Source organism: Mauremys reevesii, linkage group 4 (assembly GCF_016161935.1).
Source record: "Mauremys reevesii isolate NIE-2019 linkage group 4, ASM1616193v1, whole genome shotgun sequence".
Taxonomy (NCBI): domain Eukaryota; kingdom Metazoa; phylum Chordata; order Testudines; family Geoemydidae; genus Mauremys; species Mauremys reevesii.
In genome coordinates, this window is record NC_052626.1 from 71,553,750 (window position 1) to 71,568,833 (window position 15,084).

Sequence of the window (15,084 nt, forward strand, 5' to 3'; positions counted from 1 at the left end):
GCAACATCAGTTTCCATGACCAGGTACAAAACAGAGAGGGAGACAATTGGCCAAATTCTCTGCTTCTGTAAATAGGTGCAGTGCCATTTACTTCAAGGGGAGTTTTGATCAGTTATGCTAACAGAAAATTTGGTCAATAGCTTTTGCCCCAAAGATTTTTAAAATGAGTTATAATTTAAGAAAGCACCTCTACCAACTTCCCATAGGCATGAAGTCCAGTCCATAGGTGATTATATGGTTTACATGAATGAGGCAATATTACAAAATAAATATATATAGCTTGGCTACACAATGACTAAGATGGATAAAATAATTCTCTATAATTTATAGAGGGATATAAACACCAGGAATGGAGAGGAGTTGTTTCAGGTGCTCCAACCGAGTATAACTAGAAATAATGGGATGAAACTGAGCAATGGAAAATTTAAGTTGAATATTAGAGAAATTATCTTAAAAGTGAGATGTATTTGGTTGGGGAACAATCTCCAAAGTGGAAGACTTATTTGCATTTAAAAATAACCTAGACAAAGTATGAACAATCCTACCTTAAACTTTCAGGTGGACAGTGCATACATGTTAGCTGGAGAGAGAAACTTGATTTGACTTAATAGGGATTTTTTACATTCTAGGATTCTTTACTTATTTTTGAGCCACTGTTTCCTCAACAGAGCATAATTGCTCCAATGCAGACCTCACATTTATAACTAGGAAACATGTATTTAGACAGTATTATAAACGTTGCGCTTGTTCACATTATCAAGAGCAAGCTAGCCCAGAGTGCTTAGTCTAAGATCTTTCAACATATCATCTGGTAAATGGCCTGTTCTTTTGGTTGGCAGGGCACAATTTTTAATTTTACATTGCTAGGCAAAATACAAATCGTTTACTAGACACAAAGAAACCAGTGGGGATATGTAGTGGGGAGGGAGCTGGCTGAGTTTCTGGAGGATGTAGATATGCTCTAGTGAGGAAACACCTCCACTGTGGCCTGTATTTGTAATAGAATACTGGCCTGAGATCCAACCAGTCAATCCCAGTAATAGAGAGTATTAAACCATCTTAAAGAATAATTCTCTAAGTATAAGACTTCACATGCCAAGTTTCAGCTCAGAATGATTGAAGTGCAAGTTCCAAGCTGGATATAGATACTGGAAACCCTGACACTTGATTGCGGCCCTATAATAATAGTAGAAATCCTGTTACAAACACCTTCCTAAGAAAAATATTAGAACTGCCTCGTTAAATCTGCTGCCAAGACTAACCCCACTAACCCTCCATACTCCTTTCATGCAGTGACATTCCTCACAGAGATTAATGGAAGATGTTCCTTCTCTGTAGGCATTCACAGTGTATCATATACATGAAAACAAAACTAAAGAGTCCTCTAAGTTTCCCTTCACTGCCTGCTATGTAGCTTGTGTGTGATTGGGGGGTTGGGGTTGGGATTCATTACTGAACACAGCCTTATTACATGCGTACATTCTGCTGCACTGGAATCTGCTTGATCCTGGTGATATCAGAAATGAGCTCCACCTACAAGGAGTTCTAAGACGTCCAGATTTTCCCTCCAGGATTCTGGAGCCTGTATCTCTTGTCATACCTCTCTCATCCTTCAGAGGAATTCACCATACCCTGTGTTTTGTGAGAAATCCATTGAAAGAAATCAGGCAGAAAGTCCATTTTTGGAATGAGGATAATGACGTAAACAGCCTTACTTTGCCCTATGAGGCCATCTACCAGTAGCATGAATAAATTGTGGTATTTACATCTGCAATATAGACTGCAAGATGGAACTCTACAGAATTTGGGAATGAGGCTGATTTCACTAGAAAAATGCATTTCTTCTTGAGTATATTTCAGTGCAATATATCCATCTCCCTGCTGCTGAAATGCAGGCTTTTTCTGCTAATGGTGGAGATGATGATGGCTCTGTTGTATTAACACATGTTGCCCTCTTTCCTGCCCATGGGGATGCTGCATGCTTTTCCAAATGCTTCTCTGCATCGCTCTCGAGTCCAGCAGCTTCTTGCGCTCAGTAAATCGGTAAGTTTTTAATCAATCTTCAAATAATATATTCTATGACAGGAGCATAATGTTTTTCACACAGCAGGTCAGCCTGCTTCTCATTTGGGTCCTACTGTACCACAAGTTAACTCTCCCATAATCACCAGCACTTTGGGCAATCCATAAGCTGAGTGGCCCATTGTAAATAGTGTTTTGCTAGCCAGAACCTGCCAATTTAAGTGTCTTTTAATTCTAAGAACTGATTATAGACAACCCTTCCCATCACAAAACCGATCTTCCCTTTTAAAGATGAACCAGGCCTCACTTTGATAAAGAGAGGGAATCCTGGGAGATAAGAGGTGAGTCCTTATCTTACAGACATGAGCTTGGGTCTCAGAAGATCTGGGCTCATTTCCTGGCTCTGCCACAGATTTCATGGTTGATCTTAGGAAACTCATCTCTGTGCCTCAGTTCCCCATTTTTAAAATGGGGATAATACTTTGTCTTGCCTAGATAGACTATAAGCTCTTCAGCGCAGGAACTGTCTCTTAATATGCATATGTACAACATCTACCATACTTAGGCCCTGCTTTTGTTTACGGTCTCTAGGCATTTTTGTAATAATAAAGCTAGACTGCTGACATCTAATGCAGGAATGGCTTCCCTTAAGCAATGCATAGCTTGCCAAGCTTATGGCTTTTTTTGAAGTTCTTTCTAGTGTGTCATTCTAATGTTCTACTCCCCCCTGGTAAAAGTGAACCAAAAACTGAATCACAACCTGATGTTGATGTCTGGGACATCCTGCGGAGAGCTCCTCCTTCTGAGTATGAGAAAATTGCTTTCCAGTATGGTATCACAGACCTACGGGGGATGCTGAAACGCCTCAAACGCATAAAAAAGGAGGAGAAGAAAAGTACAGGTTGGAGAGCTGTATTTCTTCCTAAAATATCTGTTCTTATCTTACTGGTCATGGGTGTTTCCAATATCAGCATTAGTTGATACAGGTGAATGGGGGAGAGGAACATGATTTAACTAGTTCTTCCAACTTTTTCTATGGTCTTTTATACTTGAGATGCCTGTTCCCAAAGAGAAGACCTTCACCAGGTCTTCTGAACTACCTCACTGTGACTATTGGAGATTACATACCTTCCTCATTTTGCTAGATTTTCCCCGGTATTATGATAACACTCTGTTCTGTGCCTTAGCCAGCAGTGGTTCCTTTAAAAGGAGTGGTCAATTTTATTTTCCTCAGAAAACAAGGACTTCTCAGCTACACCCCAGACACCATGGTTTATGTGATTTAATGGGTCTTGTTTAGACTAGAATTTAAAAGTGGGATGTTAGCTAACATTTTAAAAGTCTAGTGTAGACAAGGCACACTGCCTTTAATACATTATCGAGGGAAAGCCTAGTGAGAAATTTAGGCTTTAACTCAACATGTGCTAAATTGGTTAAATTACACACTGCCTTATCTATACTAGATTTAGAACATGCTAATTAGCATGTTAGCTAACATCATCCTAGTCTAGATCAGGCCACAGAATCATAGAAAAGGATGGAAGGTGAAGCATAAGGCATTCAGGAAAGAAAGGTAGAAGAGGGTGATGGCAGATATGGAAAGAACAGAGCAAGGATTACAAAGATAAACCAATAGGAAAGGTGATAAAAACCTCCTTTCCTTTCCTGATTGCCTTTCCTCTAGATTAGGCTGCAAAGAAAGGAAACCTGGCAAAGAAAAAATATTAAAATCTCCTTTTTGTAACGGTTCTTCATCTCAGCATTCCTCCAGAAACTGGATCCTGCTTACCAAGTGGACAAAGGACAGAAGATCAAGTTAATGGTTGAACTTGCCAACCCAGATGCTGAAGTGAAATGGTTGAAGAATGGACAGGAGATCCAAGTGAGCGGCAGGTAAATTAGAAGAGAGACTGGGAAATCCAGCCTGGAGAGTGTTACGGCCTTGAACAATTGTAGATACTGAGCCATCTTCAGGAAGGGAAGACAATAAAGAAAGAAGGAGGGATATCAGAAGGGAAAGGGAAAGATGGAGGAAGACTAAGGGTGTGTCGTTGTGAGTGCAGTGCCAGTTAACATGTGAAATGATATTCAGTTTGCAGTTCTCATCACTGTTTCTTTTTTCTCCCTCCCCCCATGCTCACTCTCTGCACATGGAATTGAACACTGCCATCTGCCCACTTAGCAAGTAAGTCCTCAGGTTATATCTTGCTGTTTCTGAATTTATTTAAGATCCAGTGAGATTGTCCTTCTTGTGATATGGGACCTATTTAGATGTAACAGGACATCAGCTACAGCTGAAGTGACTTTGTGCTGAAGTTCTGTTGAGACATAAGTGGGGGCTTATAGTGAGGCAATAAAACCAACCCAATCAACAGCAGCTCAATCGCGCTGCTTCATTCTTCGGTGGCAATTCGGCAGCGAGTCCTTCACTCCCTCTCTTCCTCTTTGGTGGCACTTCAGTGACAGCTCAAAAAGGAAGAGAGGACTGAGGGACCCACCGCCAAATTCCTGCCGAAGACCCGGAGGTGCCGCCCCAATACCAGACAGAGTGCCGCCCCTTTGTATTGGCCGCCCCGAGCACCTGCTTCCTTCGCTGGTGCCTGGAGCTGGTCCTGCCACGAGCTGCTCCCCTGCCTTTTAATTACTCCTCCAAATGGTGTATTTGCTACAGGTGAGGTAGGGTGGGGCTGTCTGAGCTCAGAATGGTTCCTTAACCCCTTGCTGCTCAGTGTGAGGTTTGTATACCCCATCACACCTTGCTTAACTATCTCTTGGTGGTGTAAATATTTCTCTGTGTCCCCCCATCTCTCACTAGCATTCTAGAAGTGGATAACACTCAGTCTTCCTCTCCCCTTTGCCAGGACAGGGTGGTTGGGCCAAAGTCCTTCCCACTCCTCTCACCCAGGTCTTCCCTCCCTTCTCGCATGCACCAGAACAGGGTGGCTGGCTAAGGTACAGACTTGGTGAGAATTACACTTAGATTCTGTTTGCGTTTCTTCAGATATATTTTTGAGGCTGTTGGGAATAAGAGGATCCTGACTATCAATCACTGCTCCCTAGCTGATGATGCAGCATATCAGTGTGTGGTTGATGAGGAGAAAAGCTTCACAGAACTATTTGTAAAAGGTGAGTAACTGCCAGCAAGAGAAGCAGATCCACTCTAATACCATTTATTGTTATATCCTGCTTCTCTACTCCGAGACTAGTTAATCTCACATAAAAGGACATTCTTAACAACAGAAACAGAGACTATTCTTTACTGAACAACAAGGCATTTTTCTTCACAGTTAAATGAAGACAGATAATCTGTGCAGCAGAAAGTTACAAGCTAACATAACACCTGAATATATCCTAAAAGGGAGACAAAACAAACTTTATGACATATCAGATATTAGGCTATTTCTGCAAAGCATTGTGCTCAGTTTTGGTCATAGCGGGTTAGGACCAGATGCACACTATGAGCCTTTTCTATCTGGAACTGTTTCTGCATTGACATTAATTCAGGCTTTTTAAAATAAAATTACAGTCCCAACCCCTTCCCCAGCCTACCTGCAAAAATGATCAACAATGAAATAGTCAATGCTCACACTGCAAGTGTTATCTTTAGACTTAAGAATTAACACCCCATGAAATTGTGGGGGGAGGGGCAGGTTACACTTGGTTCACATTTAGAAGACTGTATTTGCAACAAAGAGGACTAGAAATTTACTTTACAAATAAAGCTTAGCTTGTGTATAAGCTAAATATGTTACACAGACTGCACAAATATGTCAAATGGGCCAGGTTTTTAACATCTCTGAATTAGGATTATTCAGAGTATAAATGAGAAATGATTAATCCCTCATTTTTACTCTGTCCCATAATGTAAGAACAGAGGAGTCACTAGATAAAATTAATGGTGTGAAACTGGCATAGGAAATTGTATGCTGCCATATGGTGTGCATTGGTGGGTACTTTGGAATGGATGGGATTAGTTCACTGCTCCCTAGTTACTGTAGAATGAAAAATGTCTTACCTCAGATCCTGTCCCTTTCCCCCACTGAGATGCAAATGAAGTTATAGGGATCTTAGTACTCTTTGTGTTCTATTATCCAAACCCTGTTTAAAACAGGCTTGTTCATTTCCAGAGCCTCCAATCCTGATCAGCCACCCATTGGAGGACCAGGTGGTGATGGTTGGAGAGAGAGTGGAGTTCGAGTGTGAAGTGTCTGAGGAAGGGGCTGCTGTGAAATGGTAAGGGGAACGTAAGAAAAAAACAACAACACCTGGTGCACACTCCTCTGTGGGGCACTCTAGGGCTGACACCATTAGTATGGTTATATTGTCAAGGTCTCTAACAAAGAAATTCTATTAAATTAGCTAATGGGGTCCTCAAGATGAGCAGCTAGGGCCTGTCCCTGAAGCAGTGAGGAGGTGGACAGGGTGGAACCCCACTCCCGCATGCCTTCAGGGCGAGAAAGAGAGCAACTGAGAATACCCCATCTGCCCGCCTAACAGGGCAAGGAGGAGAAGGAGAGGGGCCAGAACAGATCATAAAGTGATAAAAAAAAACAGATGTAAGGAATAATTTATGATGTGTCCAGAATTTCTCGCTCTATAATTCTAGCTTTCTATCGATATACTTGTTTTGGAGTTTTCTATAATGCCTATTACTTTAGGGTCTAAGTGTTGCACAGGTTCATTAGATCTGCATGACAAGATTCTAATGGACTTAATGGCATCTTCTGCTCTTCTTGTTAGATGGGTTCAGAAGCACTATTGCCCATAGGCGCCGACTCCGTGGGTGCTCCGGGCTGGAGCACCCATGGAAAAAAATTGGTGGGTGCTCAGCACCCACCGGCACTTCCCTGTGGCCCTGCTCCACCCCCCTGCTCCAGCTTACCTCCGCCTCCTCCCCTGTGCAGGCCGCCGCGTCCTGCTTCTCCCCCATCCCTCCCAGCGCTTGCGCTGTGACACAGCTGATTTGTGGAGCAGGGAGGGAGGAGGGGGAACTTGGCGTGCTGGGGGAAAAGGCGGGACCGGAGCAGGGATTTGGGGAAGGGATCCAATAGGGGCAAGGAGGGGGCAGGGACTTTGGGGATGGGGCTGGAATGGGAGCGGGGTCAGGGGCAGGGATGGGATGGAGTCGGGGCAGGACTGGGGCGGGGAAAGGGATGCGGGGCGCAGGCACCCACCGGCGCCCAGAAAGTTGGTGTCTATGGTATTGCCAGTGGTTGGAGGTTTTCTCCCTACACAGAGCACAAGGAAGCACAATGCCTTTGAGGGCTCTATAACAAGCATTAAGAAGTGGCTTCTACATTTCCTTTTGGGAGGTGTAAGCATATGTCCCCCAGCACCAGCCCTAGGTGGCCAGCTAGTGCAGAAGGGGGCTAAGTCCCCATTTCATAGCCGCCTATCTATGTCCTCTCTGGATTGTCTGTGGCACCCAAATGCTCACAGAGCACAAGACCTGGGATGCTGGCATCTCCTGCACAGATGTGTAGCACAGAGATACAGATTCTGGCCCTTAGAAACCATTATTGGTGGTTGATTCTGAGTCTAACTCAAACTAGGGCAGACTAGAAAAAGCGGCATAACACCATATTTAGGGAATGTGCCAGGAACCCTCAGAGAAGTAGTAACAGCTCATGGTGTCATGGACAGGAACTCTGAGGGGAGCAAGGAGTGGTCTCCAAGGCAAAGGAAAGTACCTTCAAGGAAGCAGATACTGTCAAAAGGGGAAGGGACTCTCAAATGAGAAGTCAGCATTCCTCAGGACAAAAGCCTTTCCTCTCCTCTCCTCTTCCTTGTTGTTGTCGTCATCGTCCCTCTGCACAACTCCTCCCAATCAGCCGTCCTCTGATTTTGACTCCTGGCACTCTCTTTCTCTCTTCACAATCTCCACCACTCATCCTTGGAGACTTCATCTTCCATGTTGACGACCCATCCAACCCCTTAACTCCACATTTCATCAGCCTCATATTTTCATTTGACCTGCACCCCTGGTTCAATTTTCCCACTCACCAGAAGGACCATTCACTTGACTTGGTCTTCATCAAGCACTGCTCTCTCTCTGATCTCTCTGTTGCTGAGTTCCCTCACTCTGGCCATCACCTGGTCTCTTTCATCCTCACCCAGCAGCCCCCCAACTCACATCCTGTGACTCGGCCTTTCTGTGACTTCCAATTGATCAGAACTGATGACTTCTCATCTGCTCAGCCCTCTCCTCCCTGTCCTCTCTTCCATCAATTTGGTTATTGATTCTCTCCATGCATTGCTCTTCTCCACCCTGGAGTCTTTAGTCCTTCTCTCCCATTACAAGAGATCCACCCTACCAAACCCAGCACTGGCTCACCCCCAACATTCTTTTCCTCCCCTCCTGCTCTAGCACTGCAGAGCAACTCTGGTGGAAAACCTGTGATCAGGCTGACTTCCTCCATTAGAAATTCATTCTCTTCTTCAATTCTAACATCTTCATGACTAAACGCTACTTCTCCAACTTAATTGACTCATGCCTACAATCCTAGCTGCCTTTTCACCATCTTTGACTCACTCCTCAAACTCTCCCCTCTTCCTGTTTCCACTTCTCTCTCTGCACAGAGAGAAAATTGACAAAATATGATGTGACCTTCCTCTTTCCCTCACCTTCCCTTCCTCCCCTACAACTCTCTCCTTCTCCCCATTTACAAATGCAGAAATTTCTCATCTGCTCTCCTCCTCTAACCCATTCCTCTGGCCCAGTAGCCCCATCCCATTTCTTGATCTCTCCCAGGTGCTCACTCTCATCCCCTACCTTACTCTTCTCCTTAACCTCCCACTCTATTCTGGCTCTTCCCCCTAACCATACAAACATGCTTTATTCTCTCCAATCTTAAAATAACCCACCCTTGTCCCCACTTTCCTCTTCAATTACTGCCCCATCTCCCTTTTCTCTTTTATCTTAAAGCTCACTGAACATGCTATTTACAATTGCTTTCCGGAATGCCTCTCCTCCAGTTCTGTCCTAGACCCTCTCCTATCTGGCATCCCTTCCACTCAACCGAAAATGATCTCACAGAAGTGTCTAATGACCTCTTTCATAGCCAAAAGTCAGAACTAATACCCCGTCCACATCCATTTTGAGCTGTCAGCTTCTTTGACACTGTCACCCATGCTGTTCTTGAAATCTTGTCCCCTCCCTTGGCTTCTGTGACGCTGTCCTCTTGTAGTTCTCCTCCTACCTCTCTAACTGCTCCTTCAGCATGTCCTTCAGAAGATCCTCCTCAACCCCCCCCCCACCTCCAACTTTCTGTGGGGGTTCCTCAGGGCTCTGCCCTTGGTCCCTTTCTTTTCTCCCTATACATTTTATTTCTGAGTAGCCTCATCTACAAACCCAAATTCAACTGCCATCTCTATACAGATGATTCTCAGATATACACTCTACTTCAGACCCATCTCCTTCTGTTCAAAATAAAATCTCAGCCTGTCTCTCTGATATCTCCTCATGGTTCTCTAGCCATCAGCTCAAGTTCATCATGGCTAAAACAGAGAGAGTCTAACCCTCCTCCCTAAATCCTCCCCGCAACTTCCTTTATCAATTACTCCAAACTGGGGGTGTGATACCTAGCTTGACGAGACATATTCACACTAGTGCTGATTGTGCTAGCACACTAAAAATAGAATGTAGCTGCGGCAGTGCAAATGGCTAGCTGCCTCACGTGTGCGCCTGTCAAGAGATGCTAGGTATGTACTTGGCATGGCTAGCCCCTCCTGCAGCCACGTGCACTTTCGCAGCTAGATTCTATTTTGAGCGCACTAGCTTGATCAGAGCTAGCACAAGCATGTCTTCTCAAGCTGGGAATCACACTGCCAGCTCGAAGTGAACACATATCTACGGTGGACAACACCAGCATCTGACCTGTCATTCAGGCCCATAACCTGAATGTCGTCTTCGACTCAGACCCCTCTTTAGGTCATCACAACCAGTCTATGTCTAAGTTTTGATTATTCTTCCTGACTAAGATATCTAAGATACCACCTTCCCTGTCCTCCACCCAGCTAAAACTCTCAGCCAAGTTCTCATCATTTTGTGTCTGCAACAGCCTTTTCTCTGGGCTTGACAAATGCAATCTTGCCCTGAACATATCCATTCCAAGTGCTGTTGCAAAGATCATTCTCCCAGCCCGTAACTTTGATGACATCACCCCTCTCTTTGAATCCGTCCACTGGGTTCTTCTCTATGGTATCAAACGTACTTTACTTGTCTTCACTTTCATGGTCTTTTAAGAGTTATCCTCACTCTACCTCTCATCTCTCATTCAGTATTGAAAAGTTGATGCCCACCTCTGATTAGCCAATGAAGCCAGGCTTCCTTGCCCACCTGTTAAATGTTCAAACAAGCACCTTTGTGCTTCTCCCATGCTGCCCCTCGCACTCGGGAGAAACTCCCCATGATATCAGCAAATCTAATTTGTTATCTTCCTTGAAGTCTCTCCTCAAAACTCTCCTCTGCTGTGAAGCCTACAAAAAAACTTGACAACTGTTAGGCTGCTGATGTGCTGAGACAACTGCTGATAATGCTGACCAGCACTGTCTCATTGTTTCCGTCTGCTCCCCGTCCATATGTCTGCATCCCTCTGTTGTCTCTTGTCTTATACTTAGATCGTCCACTCTTTAAGACAGGGACTTTCTTTTTGTTCTGGGTTTGTACGCCTAGCACAATGGGGTCCTGGTCTATGACTGGGGCTCCTGCGTGTTGGAATAATACAAATAATAAAAAATAATGCACCTATTCTCTTGACCATGCAGAGTCAATCATTATGCAAATTAGGTTTGTGAGATTGGGATGAGGGGCATTCCGTCTAGGGAGCCCAGCATGTTCAGCATTTTGGTTTATAGGAAACTGGGATGCTAATCATGCTTGAGGAAGACACTGGGCAATTCTGACATACCAGTTCTTACATGTTGTCCTCACTTAGTTTCTTTTTCAGATGGAATCCTCTCATTCTTGTTAACAGCTGCAGGCACAAGGCTGTCAGCATTTTTCACAATGCCCATGTCATTCCTGGAGAGTGCTATCTTCCATCTGCCCTCTCCAAGGAAAGAACTGAGAATTTAAATAGACCCCCACCCCACAGCTGGCTACAGTGTATGCATTACTCTGTTAAAAATACATACGCGTGCACACACATTGTTGTGCAGTGTCCACTTACAGATGACAAGGCATGGGGGGCACTGATCTCTGTCTCTCCCAGAATACCATGCAATTGCTACTCTCTGATCCTGTGCTTCATAACCACTCCTCAAAACAGACCCACCACACAGAGTTGATATCTGTGGAATGTGCATTTTATCAGAGAAGGGCAAAGGTGCAGCTGTCTTTGCCTAATAGGGAGTAAGCAGTCAGATAGAGCAAGGGCGGGCAAACTTTTTGGCCTGAGGGCCGCATCCAGTTTCCAAAATTGAATGGAGGGCCAGTTAGGGGAGGCTGTGCCTCCCCAAAGAAACCAGGCCTGGCCTGGCCCGGCCCTACCCCCATCCAACCCCTTCTGCTTCTCGCCCATTGACACCTCTCCTGGACTCCTGCCCCATCCACACACACCCAACTCCCTGTCCCCTGATGGCCTCCCAGGACTCCTGCCCCATCCAACACCCCCTCCCGTTCCCTGTCTCCTGACAGCCCCCGGACCCTCCGTCGCCCCATCGAACCCCTGCTCCTTCCTGACTGGCTCCTGGGATCCCCTGCCCCCATTCAACTCCCCTGTTCCCCGCCCTCTGACCACCCTGACCCCTATCCACACCCCTGCCCCCTGATCACTCCCCTGAACTCCCCTGCCCTCTGTCCAAACCCCCCCCGCTCCCTGCCGCACTGCCTGGAGCACTGGTGGCTGGCGGCACTAGAGCTGAGCCACCTAGAGCACCAGGACAGGCAGCCACATCACCCAGCTGGAGCCAGCCATGCCACCATGCAGCAGCCCTGCCGCCCAGAGCATTGCGCTGGTAGCGGGTCGAGCTGAGGCTGCGGGGGAGAGGGAACAGCAGGGGAGGGGTCGGAGGTGAGCCTCCTGGGACAGGAGCTCAGGGGCTGGACAGGAGGGTCCCGCATGCTGGATGTGGCCCATAGTTTTCCCACCTCTGAGACAGAGATCTCCCAAATACACAGTATCTGAGTTCAAGCAGTTAGGAATACAATATCTAACATTTTAATGTATTTTTTCACCACTTCAGAGACTCAGTAAATGCCCCTTTTGTCAACTAGAGGGATAAATATCTGCTCTGGACTAGAGGGATAAATATCATTACCTGGGGAAATATCAAATGCCATATGGAAAAAGAGTTCCAAGTTTATATTACTTTAGGGAGATGTTTAAGTAGTTTAGGCCCTGCAACAGGGCACTGGGCCTGGGGACACATGTCTACGTCCCAGTGTTCTGTTACAACCTTTGGGCCCTTTAAAACTGGGAACTATAATCACAGGTACATGAATAGGAATAAGTATGTGACCTATAGGAAGACAGGTATAAGACTTCCTGACTCTTAGGAAGGGGCAGCAGAGGTCATCAGTCAGTGTTGGCCTAGTGTGGGGCTCTCCACAGTAGTTGGAGAGGGTTTCTAAAGAGAAAGTGTGTGTGTTCTCCTTCACCAGCTGGAAAGGCCTCAGGTGGTTATTAGCCAGTAATATGAGTTAATTTGTTCTGACTTTAAGTTCATGTTTTGGAAATAAAGCAATCCCTGAAAAAAGGAATGTGACTAGATTTGTAGCTGGGATGTATTTTTCCATCTCTGGCTGGTGAGAGTGCACATTGGTTTATAGGTCTCAAATGAAAACAACTCTACTAACTGTAGTAATAACAGTTATGTCTGTGTTCTTATATGGCCTCCATAACTGTTGTAACTGAGCATGTTACAAACATTGATGAATTTATTCTCACAGTATGCCTGGAAAGTATGAAAGTGTCCTTATCCCCACTTCTACAGATGAGGAACTGAGGTACAGCAAGATTAACCATTTATGCAGGAAGACTGTGGCAGAGCTAAGAATGGAGCCCAGACCTTGTGAAGCCCAGTCTAGTGTCTTAATTGTACTGTCGTCCTTTTCTCTCTCTTCTCCCTCTCCAGTCAACAATGACTACATTTGTACTTCAGATGTGGTTTTGTTTGTTTTTTTGGTGGTAGCATACTGTTGCAAAACTAACTGAAGAAGTCTGGAGGTTCCCTATTGAGGTTGGTAGTTTCATTGTTCCACTGCTTGTCTGTGAAGCCCTATGCAGATAAAATAATTTTATATGGCATCAGCAGTGTGCTAGCCACTTAATTAAATAAATGAAAGTAACAATGCAAAAAATCCACTACTCCCTGAAAGAAAATTAAAAACAAAAACCACAATAGCAGTACTTATGCAGCCAAAAAATAAGACCAGATTCTACTATCCTTCCTCACGTTAATCCCTTACTCCTCAAGTAGTCCTGTTTAAGACTACTCAATGCATGTAATTTAGGGTATGTCTACACTTCAAGCTCAAGGAGAAATAACTGTATTAGCTCTGATTGAGCTAGAGTGCTAAAAACAGTGTGTAGCTGCGGTGGTGTGAGCAGCAGGAAGGGGTAGTTGCTTCAAGTACATGTCTAGCATTTTAGATGGATACATACTTGAGGTGGCTAGCCCCTCATGCTGCTGTGACTATTTTTAGTGTGGTAGCTCAATCAAAGCTACCGTGGGTTAGTTACTGTCTACTTGAGCTGGAAAGAGCAAACCCCAAAAGGAAAGAAATGTGAATGTACAATTTGTAACGGCATTATCTTAATAAAATAAAAACATGTCAAATGGATTAAGAATATTTGCAGAAATTTCAGGCTCCTTATTATAATACCTTTATGTTATTTGTAAACTAAATAGTAGAGCTGTCGATTAATCGCAGTTAACTCACGTGATTAACTCAAAAAAATTAATTGGGATAAAAAAATTCATGGCCATTAATCACATTGTTAAACAATAGAATACCAATTGAAATTTATTAAATATTTTTGGATGTTTTTCACTTTATATTATTATTTTTATTACAAATATTTGCACTGTAAAAATGATAAACAAAAGAAATAGTATTTTTCAATTTACCTCACACAATAACGTAATACAATCTCTTTGTGGTGAAAGTGCAACTTACAAACGTAGATTTTTTTTTGTTACGTAACTGCACTCAAAACCAAAACAATATAAAACTTTAGCGCCTACAAGTCCACTCAGTCCTACTTCTTTTTCAACCAATAACTAAGACAAACAAGTTTGCTTACATTTACGGGCAATAATGCTGACGGCTTCTTATTTACAATGTCACCTGAAAGTGAGAACAGGCATTCACGTGGCACTTTTGTAGCCGGCACTGCAAGGTATTTATGTGCCAGATATGATAAACATTCATATGCCCCTTCATGCTTTGGCCGCCATTCCACAGGACGTGATGAGGCTCATTAAAATACAGTGCATTAATGTAATTTGTGACTGAACTCCTTGGAGGAAAATAGTATGTCTCCTGTTCTGTTTTTCCCGCATCTGCCATGTATTTCATGTTATAGCAGTCTCAGATGATGACCTAGCACATGTTGTTTATTTTAAGAACACTTTCACTGTAGATTTGACAAAACGCAAAGAAGGTAGCAACGTGAGATTTCTAAAGATAGCTACAGCACCCAACCCAAGGTTTAAGAATCTGAAGTGCCTTCCAAAATCTGAGAGGGATGAGGTGTGGAGCATGCTTTCAGAAGTCTTAAAAGAATAAACACTTCAATGTGGAAACTACAGAACCTGAACCACCAAAAAAGCAAATCAACCTTCTGCTGGTGGCATCTGACTCAGATGATGAAAGTGAACATGCGTCAGTCTGCACTCCTTTGGAACGGTATCGAGCAGAACCCCTCGTTATCATGGACGCATGTCCTCTAGAACGGTGGTTGAAGCATGAAGGGACATATGAATCTTTAACACATCTGGCACGTAAATCTCTTGCGACACCGGCTACAACAGTGCCATGTGAACATCTGTTCTCACTTTCAGGTGGCATTGTAAACAAGAAGCAGACAGCATTATCTCCTGCAAATGTAAACAAAC

General features: G+C 44.2%; 1 protein-coding gene across 7 annotated transcripts in view; it reads left to right on the forward strand.

Moving 5' to 3' along the window:
- Positions 1-15,084, forward strand: part of MYBPC3 (myosin binding protein C3) — a 107,205-nt gene that overhangs the window by 25,550 nt on the left and 66,571 nt on the right. For all 7 annotated transcript variants that reach the window (XR_005597653.1, XM_039535133.1, XM_039535128.1 and 4 more), the window contains 6 exons: positions 2,020-2,043; positions 2,760-2,923; positions 3,783-3,915; positions 4,205-4,207; positions 5,024-5,148; positions 6,150-6,255. Coding sequence is in view for 6 of the 7 variants with exons in the window: in XM_039535133.1 (XP_039391067.1) it covers positions 2,020-2,043; positions 2,760-2,923; positions 3,783-3,915; positions 4,205-4,207; positions 5,024-5,148; positions 6,150-6,255 (555 nt within the window). In the remaining variant the exon portion in view is untranslated. The remainder of the gene's footprint in view (positions 1-2,019; positions 2,044-2,759; positions 2,924-3,782; positions 3,916-4,204; positions 4,208-5,023; positions 5,149-6,149; positions 6,256-15,084) is intronic.